At 40.3% G+C, this 13652-nt stretch overlaps 1 protein-coding gene and 1 pseudogene across 6 annotated transcripts in view; one reads left to right on the forward strand and one right to left on the reverse strand.

Annotated features, from left to right (window-relative positions):
* LYPLA1 (lysophospholipase 1) overlaps positions 1 to 13652 on the reverse strand; it is a 50671-nt gene that overhangs the window by 16820 nt on the left and 20199 nt on the right. For 2 of the 6 annotated variants that reach the window (XM_031669563.1, XM_031669558.1), the window contains exon 3: positions 2265 to 2330. The exons of 1 other annotated variant lie outside the window; for it this stretch is intronic. Coding sequence is in view for 4 of the 5 variants with exons in the window: in XM_031669558.1 (XP_031525418.1) it covers positions 2265 to 2330 (66 nt within the window). In the remaining variant the exon portion in view is untranslated. Of the gene's footprint in view, positions 1 to 1034; positions 1138 to 2264; positions 2337 to 13652 lie in introns of those variants that run through there. 3 more of the 6 variants (XM_031669560.1, XM_031669561.1, XM_031669562.1) reach the window with 3 other exon arrangements.
* LOC103886801 lies at positions 8802 to 11147 on the forward strand (annotated as a pseudogene).

Here is a 13652-nt window from a genome sequence, read left to right on the forward strand (position 1 = left end):
TTTGACTTCTCAGACATGAGAAGAGAAACCAGAAACCAAGACAGTTGGAAATGTATAAAATACGAGATTCTGGTATGGGGCTAAGGACAATGAGCGATTTATTACACTGATACCGTAGCATCAATTCTCATATGCTCAGATTACACTTTTGTTAATTTTCTAGTTCTTAGCTATGTACTCGCTTGATTAAGAGACCTCTAAATAAATAAGGGAAATCCAAAATTTGCCTAAGTGCCCACTATAGCCAATTCAAGTCTGTGATTAAAAATATGCTAGATAATCAGAATTCGGCTCCATTCAAACAAAAGAAAAATAAACACACTCTAACTACATCTCACCACCTTCCTCCTGATTCATGAAGTCCACCTTAGAGGTTAAAACTGTATCAAAATTTCTTTGAGAATACAAACTTCCCTATGTTGGGCAACAGCCTTTTAAAGCAGTTCAGCTTAGGGCAAATATCAATATCCATTCCAATGTAATTAAGAATTCTGGGCCGGGCGGGGTGGGTCACGCCTGTAATCCCAGCACTTTGGGAGGCCAAGGTGGACGGATCACCTGAGGTCAGGAGTTTGAGACCAGCCCGGCCAACATGGTGAAACCCTGTCTCTATTAAAAACACAAAAAATTAGCCAGGCATGGTGGCAGGTGCCTGTAATTCCAGCTACTCGGAAGGCTGAGGCAGGAGAATCGCTTGAACCCGGGAGGCAGAGGTTGCAGTGAACTGCGATTATGCCACTGCACTACAGCCTGGGCAACAGAGAGACTGTCTCAAAAAAAAAAAAAGAAAGAAAAAGAGTAAAAAGAATTCTGTCTCTTGCTTGAGCAGAATGAGAGGTCAGAGAGACCCTAGCCGCAGTATTCACTGTAGCTTACAGAGGTAAGACAGATCCTGTATTTCAGGATAAAAAGAGGACGAAATGTTTTCTTAACCAATCTTCTCAGCTATTGTTCTTCTTCCCATTCCCTCTTTCATGTTCATCTATCTGTCCCAACTCTACTGCTACTACCACTTCTGGGAATGAATTACTAACCGATATGAGTATGTCCAATCCCTTCTTGTCTTCTCCATGGTGATTGCTTCTCAGCAACCTTTTGACCTAAATCAAGCGTGTCCAATCATTTGGTTTCCCTGGGCTACATTGGAAGAAGAATTGTCTTGGGCCACACATAAAAATACATTAACACTAACAATAGCTGATGAAGTAAAAAATAAAATTGTATTTAAAAATAGCAAAAAATATATATATATCTCTCATAACATTTTAAGACAGTTTACTAATTTGTTGTATTGAGCTGCATTCAAAGCTGACCTGGGCCACAGGTTGGACAAGCTTGACCTAATGTGCCAATCTTATTGATCTTCTAAGTTTGCTCAAAACTTACTAATTTCTTTTTGACATCCACAAATACTTTCAGAGCCAGAATTCAAAACCAAACCTATCATATTCCAAAGTCTGTGCTCTTTCCACAGTACATCAACATTGCCCCAAATGATAAAATTAAAGAGGGTTTTCAACATAATAAAGATTTCTCACAAATCTAACAGGTAAATCCCCTTCAGAGATACCCTAGGGATATCCTAGAACTTTATAGATATTTGTACATCTAAAATAATTTTTTCTGGGAGGCCAAGGCAGGTAGATCACTTGAGATCAGGCGTTTGAGCCTGGCCAACATGGTGAAACCGTGTCTCTATTAAAAATACAAAAACTAGCTGGGTGTGGTGGCACACACCTGAAATCCCAGCTACTCTGGAAGCTGAGGCAGGAGAATCACTTGAACCCAGGAGGCGGAGGTTGCAGTGAGCTGAGATCACACCACTGCATTCCAGCCTGGGTGGCAGAGTGAGACTCTGTCTCAAAAATAAATTAATTAATTAATTAAATAATTTTTCTGGTCTTAAGTTCAGCTGACTTCCAAGATAGCAATATTTTTGAGATCACACCACTGCACTCCAGCCTGGGTGGCAGAGTGAGACTCTGTCTCAAAAATAAATAAATTAATTAATTAAATAATTTTTCTGGTCTTAAGTTCAGCTGACTTCCAAGACAGCAATATTTTAAATTGCTTAACAAAAGAGAAAAAGAGAAAAAAAAAATTTAAGAAACATTTTAAAGAAATTCTACTAATCTTTATTTTTAAACAGAATATTAAAAAAATAAAAATTAACTATATTCAAATACTTTTCTGGAAGGATAAAGCAATCACAATTGCTCCTCTCCAGACTCTGAATCACAAGTCTGAAGATCAGAAATACTCACGCATGCGGGCAGATATATTTGATATGTGAACTTCTGATACCTGCAAAGGCTTCTGCCCATCCGTGCCTGGTGGAAAAATCATTTGAATAATGTTTTAAATTCCAATAAGTTAGTAGCAGAAGAGTACTTTAAAAAACTGTGAAGATAAATGTTAAATCCTAAAAATATGTTTTTTTGTTTGTTTGTTTTGTATTTTTTTTGACAGAGTCTCACTCTGTCGCCCGGGCTGGAGTGCAGTGGCGAGATCTCGGCTCACTGCAAGCTCCGTCTCCTAGGTTCGCACCATTCTCCTGCCTCAGCCTCCTGAGTAGCTGGGACTACAGGCGCCCGCCACCACGTCTGGCTAATGTTTTCTATTTTTTAGTAGAGACGGGGTTTCACCATGTTAGCCAGAATGGTCTTGATCTCCTGACCTTGTGATCCACCCACCTTGGCCTCCCAAAGTGCTGAGATTACAGGCATGAGCCACTGTGCCCAGCCTAAAAATACCTTTAAAATGTGGGCCCTCAATACTATTAAAACAACACCCTGAATCTAAAAACAACCCAACAGCTGTTATTTAAGTTTTACCTAGGGATAAAGATGATTTCTCAGATTTCTGAACAGCAATGTGTGCCCCTTCAGATATTTCCACAGGGCTTCACAACTTCCAAAATATAGATATATTTTTAAAATATCTTTATACAATGTATTTATAAAGTAGGCAAGACAAATAAGATAATTAACATTTTACATAAAGAAACAAAGCCTTGGCTGGGTGCAGTGGCTCATGCCTGTAATCCTAGCACTTTGGAAGGGTGAGGCAGGCAGATCACCTGAGGTCAGGAGTTTGACACCAGCCTGCCCAACACAGTGAAACCCCATCTCTACTAAAAATACAAAAATTAGCCGGGCATGGTGGCGTGTGCCTGTAATTCCAGCTACTCAGGAGGCTGAGGCAGGAGAATCGCTTGAACCCAGGAGGCAGAGGTTGTGGTAAGCCGAGACTGTACCACTGGGCAACAGAGCGAGACTCCATCTCAAAAAAAAAAAAAAAAAAAAAAAGAAAAAGAAAAAAGCCTCAGATAAATAAACTAAATCAGTTGTCTAATATCTCTACATGCTTACTACACTATGTAAAAACAGTAACTTTCACCCGGGAACAGTGGCTCATGCTTGAAATCCCAGCACTTTGGGAGACTGAAGCAGGCGGATCACTTGAGGTCAGGAATTCAAGACCAGCCCAGCCAACATGGTGAAACCCCGCCTCTACTAAAAATACAAAAACTAGCTAGGCATGGTGGTGCATGCCTGTAATCCCAGATACTCAGGAGGCTGAGGCAGGAGAATCGCTTGAACGGGGAGACAGAGGTTGCAGTGAGCCGAGACTGCACCACTCCACTCCAGCCTGGGCAACAGAGTGAGACTCCATCTCAAAATAAATAAATAAATAAGTAAATAAAACAAAAACAGTAACTTTGGCTGAGCATGGTGGCTCATGTCTATAATCCCAGCACTTTGAGAGGCTGAGGTAGGAGGACAGCTTGAGACCAGGAGTTCAAGACTAGACTAAACAATATAGTGAGACCCACTCTACAGAAAACTTAAGAAAAAAAATGTTTTTAATCCAGCAACTTTATTTCTTCATGTGTACATGTTCACATACATACATGTTCAAAGCAGAATACAGAAAGATTGAAAAACTATAAATAATCAAATCCTTCTAGCCAAGAATAAACAGGTAATTTTCTGATGCATTTCCTTCGGATTTTTCCCATGCACGTCAATTAAGGAATAGATGCATACAGTTTCCTGCTTATATTTACATTTGGCCACATACTTGATGCTTTTTACATATTATCTCTACTAAAGAATAAAGTACAAGTAATTTCAGCCTTTCTTATAGCAAACAGTCTAGATAAATGTTAATTATTTTTTTGAGACACAGTCTTGCTCTGTTGCCCAGGCTGGAGAGCAGTGGCGCAATCTCGGCTCACTGCAAGCTCCGCCTCCCAGGTTCACGCCATTTTCCTGCCTCAGCCTCCCAAGTAGCTGGGACTACAGGCGCCCACCACCATGCCCGGCTAATTTTTTTTTTGTATTTTTAGTAGAGATGGGGTTTCACTGCGTTAGCCAGGATGGTCTTGATCTCCTGACCTCATGATCCGCCCGCCTCAGCCTCCAAAAGTGCTGGGATTACAGGCATGAGCCACCGTGCCCAGTCCCCTGATTAAATACTTTTCTATTAACTATTTTTCTGTTTCAACCCATCTCCCCAAAAGTGTTAGAGACATATAAAAAGATTAATAACAATAGTATTAACTGCAACACTTACATAACATTAAGTATAACCAGGATATTGTATAGGGGTTTTGTGTGTATGCACATATGTATATGTGTAAATAGCTATGTTAAAGACCTTTTTCTGAAAACTAGAAAACATATTAAGAAATTAATGAAAATCTATATAAATGGAAGGATATCCCACTTTCATGGACTAGGGGATGTAATTTTTTTTTTTTTTTTTTGAGACAAAGTCTGGTTCTGTCGCCCAGGCTGGAGTGCAGTGGCGCGATCTCGGCTCACTGCAAGCTCCACCACCAGGGTTCACACCATTCTCCTGCCTTAGTCTCTTGAGTAGCTGGGACTACAGGCGCCCACCACCACGCCTGGCTAATTTTTTGTATTTTTAGTAGAAACGGGGTTTCACCATGTTCGCCAGGATGGTCTCGATCTCCTGACCTTGTGATTTGCCCGCCTCAGCCTCCCAAAGTGCTGGGATTACAGGCGTCAGCCACCGTGCCCGGCTGAGATGTAATATTTTAAAGATGGCAGTACTCCTCAAATTGATCTATGGAGTCAATGCAATCTTTATCAGAACACCTGTTGACTTTGCAGATATTAAAACCCAATCTAAAATTTGTATGGAAACTGAAGAGACCCAGAATAACAACAACAACAACAACAAATCTTGAAAAAGAACAAAGTTAGAGGACTCACACTTCTCAATCTCAAAAATTCCTACCAAGTAACATTCAGAAAGACTAGTACTAGAGTACAGACAGACATATAAATCAACTGAAAATCCAGAAATAAAATATCACATTTACTGTCAACTTACTTCTGAAACAAATCAACAGGGAAGGAATAGTCTTTTTAACAAATGTAGCTGGGACACGTGGATATCCACATGTAATACAAAGAAGTTGGACTGCTACCTCATACCAATTGTAAACACTGACCAAAGACCTAAATGTAAGAGAGAAAACTATAAAACTAGAAGAAAACATACATAAATCTTTGTGATCTCAGATCTGGCAATTTCTCAGATATAACACCAAAAGCACAACCGACAAGAAATAAATAGATAAATTAGAAATCATCAAAATAAACTGTTGTGTTTCAAAGGACACTATTAAGAAAATGAAAAGACAACTTACATAATGGGAAAAATGTTTGTAAATCATATCTAATTAAGTGTCTAGTATCCATAATAAAAAAAAAAACTGTTAAAACCCACGAACAAAAAGACAACCCAATTAAAAAATATGCAAAAGACTTGTCCAAAGAAGATATACAAATGGTCAAAGAGCACAGGAAAAGATATTGAACATCATTAGTCATTAAGGAAACATAAATCAAAGCCCCAATGAGACATCACTTCATACTCACTAGGACGGCTATCAATATAATGATGAGAGGAATAAATTCTAGTGTTCTGTAGCACTGTTGAGTGAATATGGTTAACTACAATTCAGCGTATATTTTCAAAACACTAGAAGAAAGGATGTTGAATGTTCGCAATGCAAAGAAATGATAAATGTTTGAGGTGATGGATATGCTAATTACCCCGATTTGATCCTTACACATTGTATACATTTATCAAAATATATCACTCAGCATCCCATAAATATGTACAATTATTATGTGTCAACTAAAAATAAAAGAAAAAAATACTTAAAAAAAAACTTCAGCCAGGCATGGTGGCTCATGCCTGTAATCCCAGCACTTTGGGAGGCCAAGGCGGCAGATCCCTTGAGGCCAGGAGTTCAAGACCTGCCTGGCCAACATGGTGAAACCCTGTCTCTACTAAACCTACGAAAATAAGCTGGACGTGGTGCGCACCTGTAGTCCCAGCTACTCAGAAGCTGAGGTAGAAGAATCACTTGAACCCGGGAGGCGGAGGTTGCAGTGAGCTGAGATTGTGCCACTGCACTCCAGCCTGGGCGACAGAGTGAGACTCTGTCTCAAAAAAAAAAAAAAAAAAAAAAGGAATATACTAAGTGTCATGAATTGTTCACATTAAAAGGGTTACTTTTATGGCATGTGAATTTTACCTCAAATTAAACAAAAAAGACATCTCAATAAAAAAAATAGAAAAAAGACTTGAATAGACATTTCTCCAAAGACTCATGAATGGTTAACATACACATGAAAACATGCTCAACATCATCAGTCATTAGAAAATGCAAACCAAAACCACTGTGAGATACCACTTCATACCCACCGGAATGGCTATCGCAAAAAAGACAAATAACAGCCAAGTGTTAAAGGGTATGGTGAGAAATCAGAACCCTCATACACTATTGGTAGAAATGTAAATTACAGCCACTTTAGAAAGTACAGCCACTTTAGAAAACCTTTAGGTTCTCAAAAGATAAATACGAAGTTATCATATCCAGCAATTCTACTCCTAGGTCTATACCCAAGAATATTGAAAAAATATGTCCACTACAGGTGTGGTGGCTCATGCCTGTAATCCCAGCACTCTGGGAGGCTAAGGCAGGAGGACTGCTTGAGCCCAGGAGTTTGAGATCAGCCTGGACAACACAGTGAGACTCTGTCTCTACAGGAAATTTTTAAAAAATTAGTTGGGTGTGACGGCATGCATCTGCGGTCCCAGCTACTCAGAGGGAGGATAGCTTGGGCCCAGGAGGTTGAGGCCCCACTGAGCCAAGATTGTGCCACTGCATTCCATGTGGGGCAAGAGAATGAGATCCTGTCTCAAAAACAAAACACACACACAAAAATACAGACATAAAAACTTGTTCCCAGCACTTCAAGAGGCCGAGGTGGGCAGATCACCTGAGGTCGGGAGTTCGAGACCAGCCTGACCAACACGGAGAATCCCTGTCTCTACTAAAAATACAAAATTAGCTGGGTGTGGTGGTGCATGCCTGTAATCCCAGCTACTCGGGAGGCTGAGGCAGGATAATCGCTGGAACTTGGGAGGCAGAGGCTGCGGTGAGCCGAGATCATGCCACGGCACTCCAGCCTGGGCAACAAGGGTGAAACTCCGTCTCAAAACAAAACAAAAACAACAAAAAACTTGTACACAAATGTTCTTTTTTAGCAGTATTACTCAACTCCAAGGTGCAAACAACCCAAATGTACATCAAATGATGGATGAATAAACCAAATGAGGCCAGGCGTGGTGGCTCATACTGTAATCCCAGCACTTTGGGGAGGCCAAGGCTGGCAGATCACCTGAGGTCAGGAGTTCGAGACTAGCCTGGTCAACATGGTGAAACTTCTCTCTACTAAAAATACAAAAATTAGTCAGGCGTGGTGGCGCATGCCTGTAGTACTGGGGAGACTGAGGTAGAAGAATCATTCGAACCCGGGAGGAAGAGGTTGCAGTGAGCCGAGATCGCACCACTGCACTCCAGCCTGGGCGACAGAGCCAGACTCCATCTCAAATAAAGAAAAAGACAGAATAAAATAAAATGAAGCGTAGCCACACAACGGAGTATGATTCAACAATAAAAACGAAGTACCAACATGCTATAGGATGGATAAGCCTTGAAAACAATGTTAAATGAAAGAAGCCAGTTACAATAGAACACAAATGAAAGAGTATAGGGTTTCTTTTTGAGGCAATGAAAATGGTCTAAAATTGACTGTGGTGATGGTTGCATAACTTATGGTGACTACATCTAAAACCATCAAATTACACACTTTAAATGAGTGAATTGTATGGCATATGAATTATATGTCAATAAAACTGGTACCAAAAATAAAGACAAAGAATGTATGACCGGACCCAATCATGAGGAACCATTAGACAGACTCAAATTGAAAAGTCATTCTACAGAATATGCAGAACTGAAGGCTGTGGCTGTATGCTTTAAAACTATAAAGGAAATGAAAGAAAAACTGACAAACAGTTTCAGATTCAAGACATGACAGCTCAAATGAACACACACTCCTGGAAAGGATCTCAGGCCAGGAAGGAAACAGACACAGTTGAGAAAGCTGGCAAAACTTCAATGGAGTCTATGGACTGGATATAGTATTTAATCAATGCTCATCTCCTAATTTGGAGTGTTGTATGCTGGTTATGTACAAGTATCCTTGTGCATGGGAAATACACATGAGAGTATTTAGAGGTGATGGGAAATCATGTTTGCAGGTTTATCTCAAGAGTTAAAGACTCATCTATATATACATACATATATATACAGGGTGGGGGCGTGGACAAGCACACACAGGACTGAGTGCACACACAATGGAACACACACAGTAAAAGATGAACCAAGGAAGCTCCATGACAGCGATATGAGACTTTTTTGTACAAAAAGCACACATTTTATTTTAAAAGTGTGAGTTACAATTGCCACGAAAAGAATAAAATGCCTAGGAATACAGCTAACCAGAAGGTGAAAGATCTCTACAACAAGAATTACAAAATGCTGCTCAAAGTAATCAGAGATGACGCAAACAAGTGAAAATGCATTCCCTGCTCATGGATAAGAAGAATCAATACTGTTAAAATGGCCATACTGCCCAAAGCAATTTACAGATTCAATGCTATTCCTATCAAACTACCAATGACATTCTTCATGGAATTAGGAAAAAATGTTTTAAAATTCACGTGGAACCAAAAAAAGAGCCCAAACAGACAAGGCAATCCTAAGCAAAAAGAACAAAGCTGGAGGCATCATGTCACCAGCCTTCAAACTATACTACAGGGGTACAATAACCAAAACAGCATGGTACTGGTACAAAAACAGACACATAGACCAATGAAACAGAATAGAGAGCACAGAAATAAGGTCATACACCTACAACTATTTGATACTCAACAAAGCTGACAAAAACAAGCAATGGGAAAAAGGACTCCTCAGTCAATGAAAAGTGCCAGGATAACTGGGAGACCATATGCAGATGATAGAAACTGGACCCCTACCTTACCCCATATACAAAAATCAACTCAAGATGGATTCAAGACTTAAATGTAAAACCCCAAACTATAAAAGCCAGAAAGATGGCTGGGCATGGTGGCTCAGGCTTGTAATCCTAGCACTTTGGGAGGCTGAGGCGGGCGGGCGGATCACGAGGTCAGGAGATTGAGATCATCCTGGCTAACACAGTGAAATCCCATCTCAACCAAAAATACCAAAAATTAGCGAGGTGTGGCGGTGGGCGCCTGTAGTCCCAGCTACTCAGGAGGCTGAGGCAGAAGAATGGCATGAATCCGGGAGGCGGAGCTTGCAGTGAGCTGAGATCGCACCACTGCACTCCAGCCTGGGCGACAGAGCGAGACTCCGTCTCAAAAAAACAAAACAAAACAAAAACAAAACAAAACAAAACCCGAAAGACAATCTAGGAAATACCATGTTATTGACATAGGACTTGGCTAAGATTTCATGATGAAGGCGCCAAAAGCAACTGCAACGAAAACAAAAATTGACAAATGAGATCTAATTAAACTATGAAGCTACTGCACAGCAAAAGAAACTATCAACAGCGTAAACAAACACGCTGCAGATTGAAGAAAATATATGCAAACTATGCATCCAACAAAGGTCTAATATCCAGAATCTATAAGGAACTTAAATTTACAAGTAAAATCAAACCACCTAGCTGTTCTGTGGTGTAGTCATTCTTTTATTCCTTTACTTTCTTAATAAACTTGCTTCCACTTTACTGTTTAAAAAAAAAAAAATCAAACAACCCCACTGAAAAGTGGACAAAGAACATGAACAGACACTTTCCAAAAGAAGACAGGCTGGGCGTGGTCATGGCTCATTCCTGTAATTCCAGCACTTTGGTCAGCTGAGGCGGGCGGGTCACTTGAGGTGAGGAGTTCGAGACCAACCTGGCCAACACAGTGAAACCCCGTCTCTACTAAAAATACAAAAAGTTAGCAGGGTGTGGTGGTGCGTGCCTGTAGTCCCAGCGGCGCAGGAGAATTGCTTGAACCCAGGAGGTGGAGGTTGCAGTGAGCAGAGATAGCGCCACTGCACTCCAGCCTGGTGACAGAGCAAGACTGAATAAAAAAAAAAAAAGACATACATGCAGCCGACAAGCATATAAATACTAATCATTAGAGAAATGCAAATCAAAACCACAACGAGCTACCATCTCACAGCAGGCAGAATGGCTATCGTTAAAAAGTCAAAAAAGGTCGTTAAGGGCTGGGCCATGAGGAACTTGCACATCCATCCCAGGGAGACCTGACCTTCAGAGATGACAGCATTCAGCCCCAGGAGGAGCCTGCAATTCGTCCTAGGTATTCCCAACTTGTGCCGCCCATGGAGATACAGGACAGTAGGGAGTTAAACAGAACCTGCTGTCTGAATGGTGGAACCTGCACACTGGGGTCCTTTTGTGCCTGCCCCCTCTCCTACGGACGGAACTGTGAGCACGATGTGTGCAAAGAGAATTGTGGATCTGTGCCCCATGACACCTGGCTGCCCAAGAAGTGTTCCATTTGTAAATGCTGGCACAGTCAGCTCCGCTGCTTTCCTCAGGCATTTATCCACCTGGCTGTGATGGCCTAGTGATGGATGAGCATCTCATGGCTTCCAGGACTCCAGAACTACCACTGTCCACACTGCCACTTTTATGCTAGCTGGCATCTGCTTTTCTATATACAAAGTTACTATTAATCCACATTGACCTATTTACAGAAATATGATTTTAGATATCATGCAAATTTCATGACCAGTAAAGGCTGCTGCTACAATGTCCTAACCGAAAGATGATCATTTGTTAGTTGCCTTAAAATAATGAATACATTTCCAAAATGATCTCTAACATTTCCTTATAGTACCAACTACTTCTTACCTCTTTGCCCTGCCCTCCCAGAAAACACTACTTCTTTTTTTCAAAAATCAGCCATATCTCCATTGTGCCCAAGTCCAGTGTTTCTTGATACATGTAATTCTACCAAAGTCTTCTTAATATGTTATTTTAAACAACTGAATTATATCTTCAGATTATTAGAGACTAATACTAATGTGGACCTTAGGATACAGTTTTGAGTAGAGTTGATCAAAATCAATTAAAATAGTCTCTTTAAAAGGAAAGAAAGCAGCCGGGTGCGGTGGCTCACGCCTGTAATCCCAGCACTTTGGGAGGCCAAGGCAGGCGGATCATGAGGTCAGGAGATTGAGACCATCCTGGCTAACATAGTGAAACCCACTCTCTACTAAAAATACAAAAAATTAGCCGGGTGTGGTGGTGGGTGCCTGTAGTCCCAGCTAACCCGGGAGGCGGAGCTTGCAGTGAGCCAAGATCTCACCACTGTACTCCAGCCTGGGCGACAGTCAGACTCGTCCCGCCCCCCCAAAAAAAAGCCTCTTTAAGGGGAGGAACAAGAGTGCTGAAGGAATGGAAGTCCGTTTGCATGTGTGTAGGGAGACTGGATAGGAAAGAGAAAGCAAATGGCAGAGGTTGGAAAACATAAAATGGGTTACTTGATTGGTGATTTGGTGGGTGTAGAGAAGCAAGTGAAAAGGCTAAATGGAAGGGCAAGTTTTCATCATCTATAGAAAGCTATATAAGACAAGAACTCCCCTTTTTTTTCCCAAAGGTACTGTAAAAAGAATGAAGTCTCCTTAGAAAAACAAAAAAATTATACTTCAATGTCCCTAACAAGATTGCTTAATAAATTATGTTTCTTCCAAGTTCTGCAATTCTTTTAACTGTTGTAGAAGAGAAAATGTTCACATTATATTTAGTTGTAAACCAAGTGATAAAACTACATATTGTAAGACCCATTTTTAAGATACATTGTATTACGTGTATGCACAGTAAAAATGGAAAATATACTGACCAAAAAAAAGCCAAAAAATAACAGATGGTGGCAAGGTCATAGAGAAAAGGGAATGCTTTTACACTGCTGGTGAAAATGTAAATTAGTTCAGCCATTGTGGAAAGCAGTGTGGCCATTTCTCAAAGAACTTAAAACAGAATTACCATTCGACTCAGTAAATGAATGCCATTACTGGATATATACCCAAAGGAGTATAAATCGTTCTCCCATAAAGACACATGCATACGTAAGTTCATTGCATTGCTATACACAACAGCAAAGACATTAAATCAACCTCGACACCCATCAGTGGCAAATGGGATAAAGAAGCTATGGTACATATACACCATGGAATGTCATGCAGCCATTAACAAAAGAATGAGATCATGTACTTTGCAGCAACATGGATGGAACTGGAGGCCATTATCCTAAGCAAACTATCACCTGAACAGAAAACCAAGTACCACATGTTCTCACTTACAAGTAGGAGCTAAATAACAAGAACACATGGATACTAGGAGAGGAACAACAGACACTGGGGCCTACTTGATGGTGGAGGGTAGGAGGAGGGAAAGGATCAGAAAAAATACCTATCAGGTACTATGTTTATTACCTGGGTGACAAAATTATCTGTAGATCAAACCCTCAAAACATGCAGTTTATCTTGCAGATGTACTCCTGAATCTAAATACAAGTTACAAAGTAAAAAATAAAACAGTTGTCCGGGCGTGGTGGCTCAGGCCTGTAATCCCAGCACTTTGGGAGGCCAAGGCGGACGGATCACTTGAGGTCAGGAGATAGAGACCAGCCCGGCCAACATGGCGAAATCTCATCTCTACTAAAAAATAAATAAATATAAAAAAAAATAAAAAAGTTAATTCTTCTGAAGATAAAAGGAATACATTTATGAGATAATAAAGTGTATGTTCCAACTTTTAAAATAAAGATAGAATGTTACTGAAAAACAATGTGAATTACACAACATCAAGTATAATAAAAATTATGTTCAAACAGATAAACCTTACAAACATACTGGGCAAAAAGAGCTGGACACAGAAGATATACATATAATACCATTTATATGAAAGTCAAGAACAGGCAAAACTATGGTATAGTAATAAAAGTTGGAGTAATGGTCATCTCTGGGATGGGAGGGTACTAACTGCAGGGGAATGAAAAATACTCCTGGGGAGCTGGAAATGTTCTCTATCTTCATCAGGTTGATGGTTTCATAGGTGTAAGTAAAAATTTATCCAGTTAAACATTTAATTTTTTTTTTTTTTTTTGAGACAGAGTCTTACTCTGTCACCCAGGCTGGAGTGCAGTGGCACGATCTCAGCTCACTGCAACCTTTACCTCCTAGGTTC

Source organism: Papio anubis, chromosome 8 (assembly GCF_008728515.1).
Source record: "Papio anubis isolate 15944 chromosome 8, Panubis1.0, whole genome shotgun sequence".
Classification (NCBI taxonomy): Eukaryota; Metazoa; Chordata; class Mammalia; order Primates; family Cercopithecidae; genus Papio; species Papio anubis.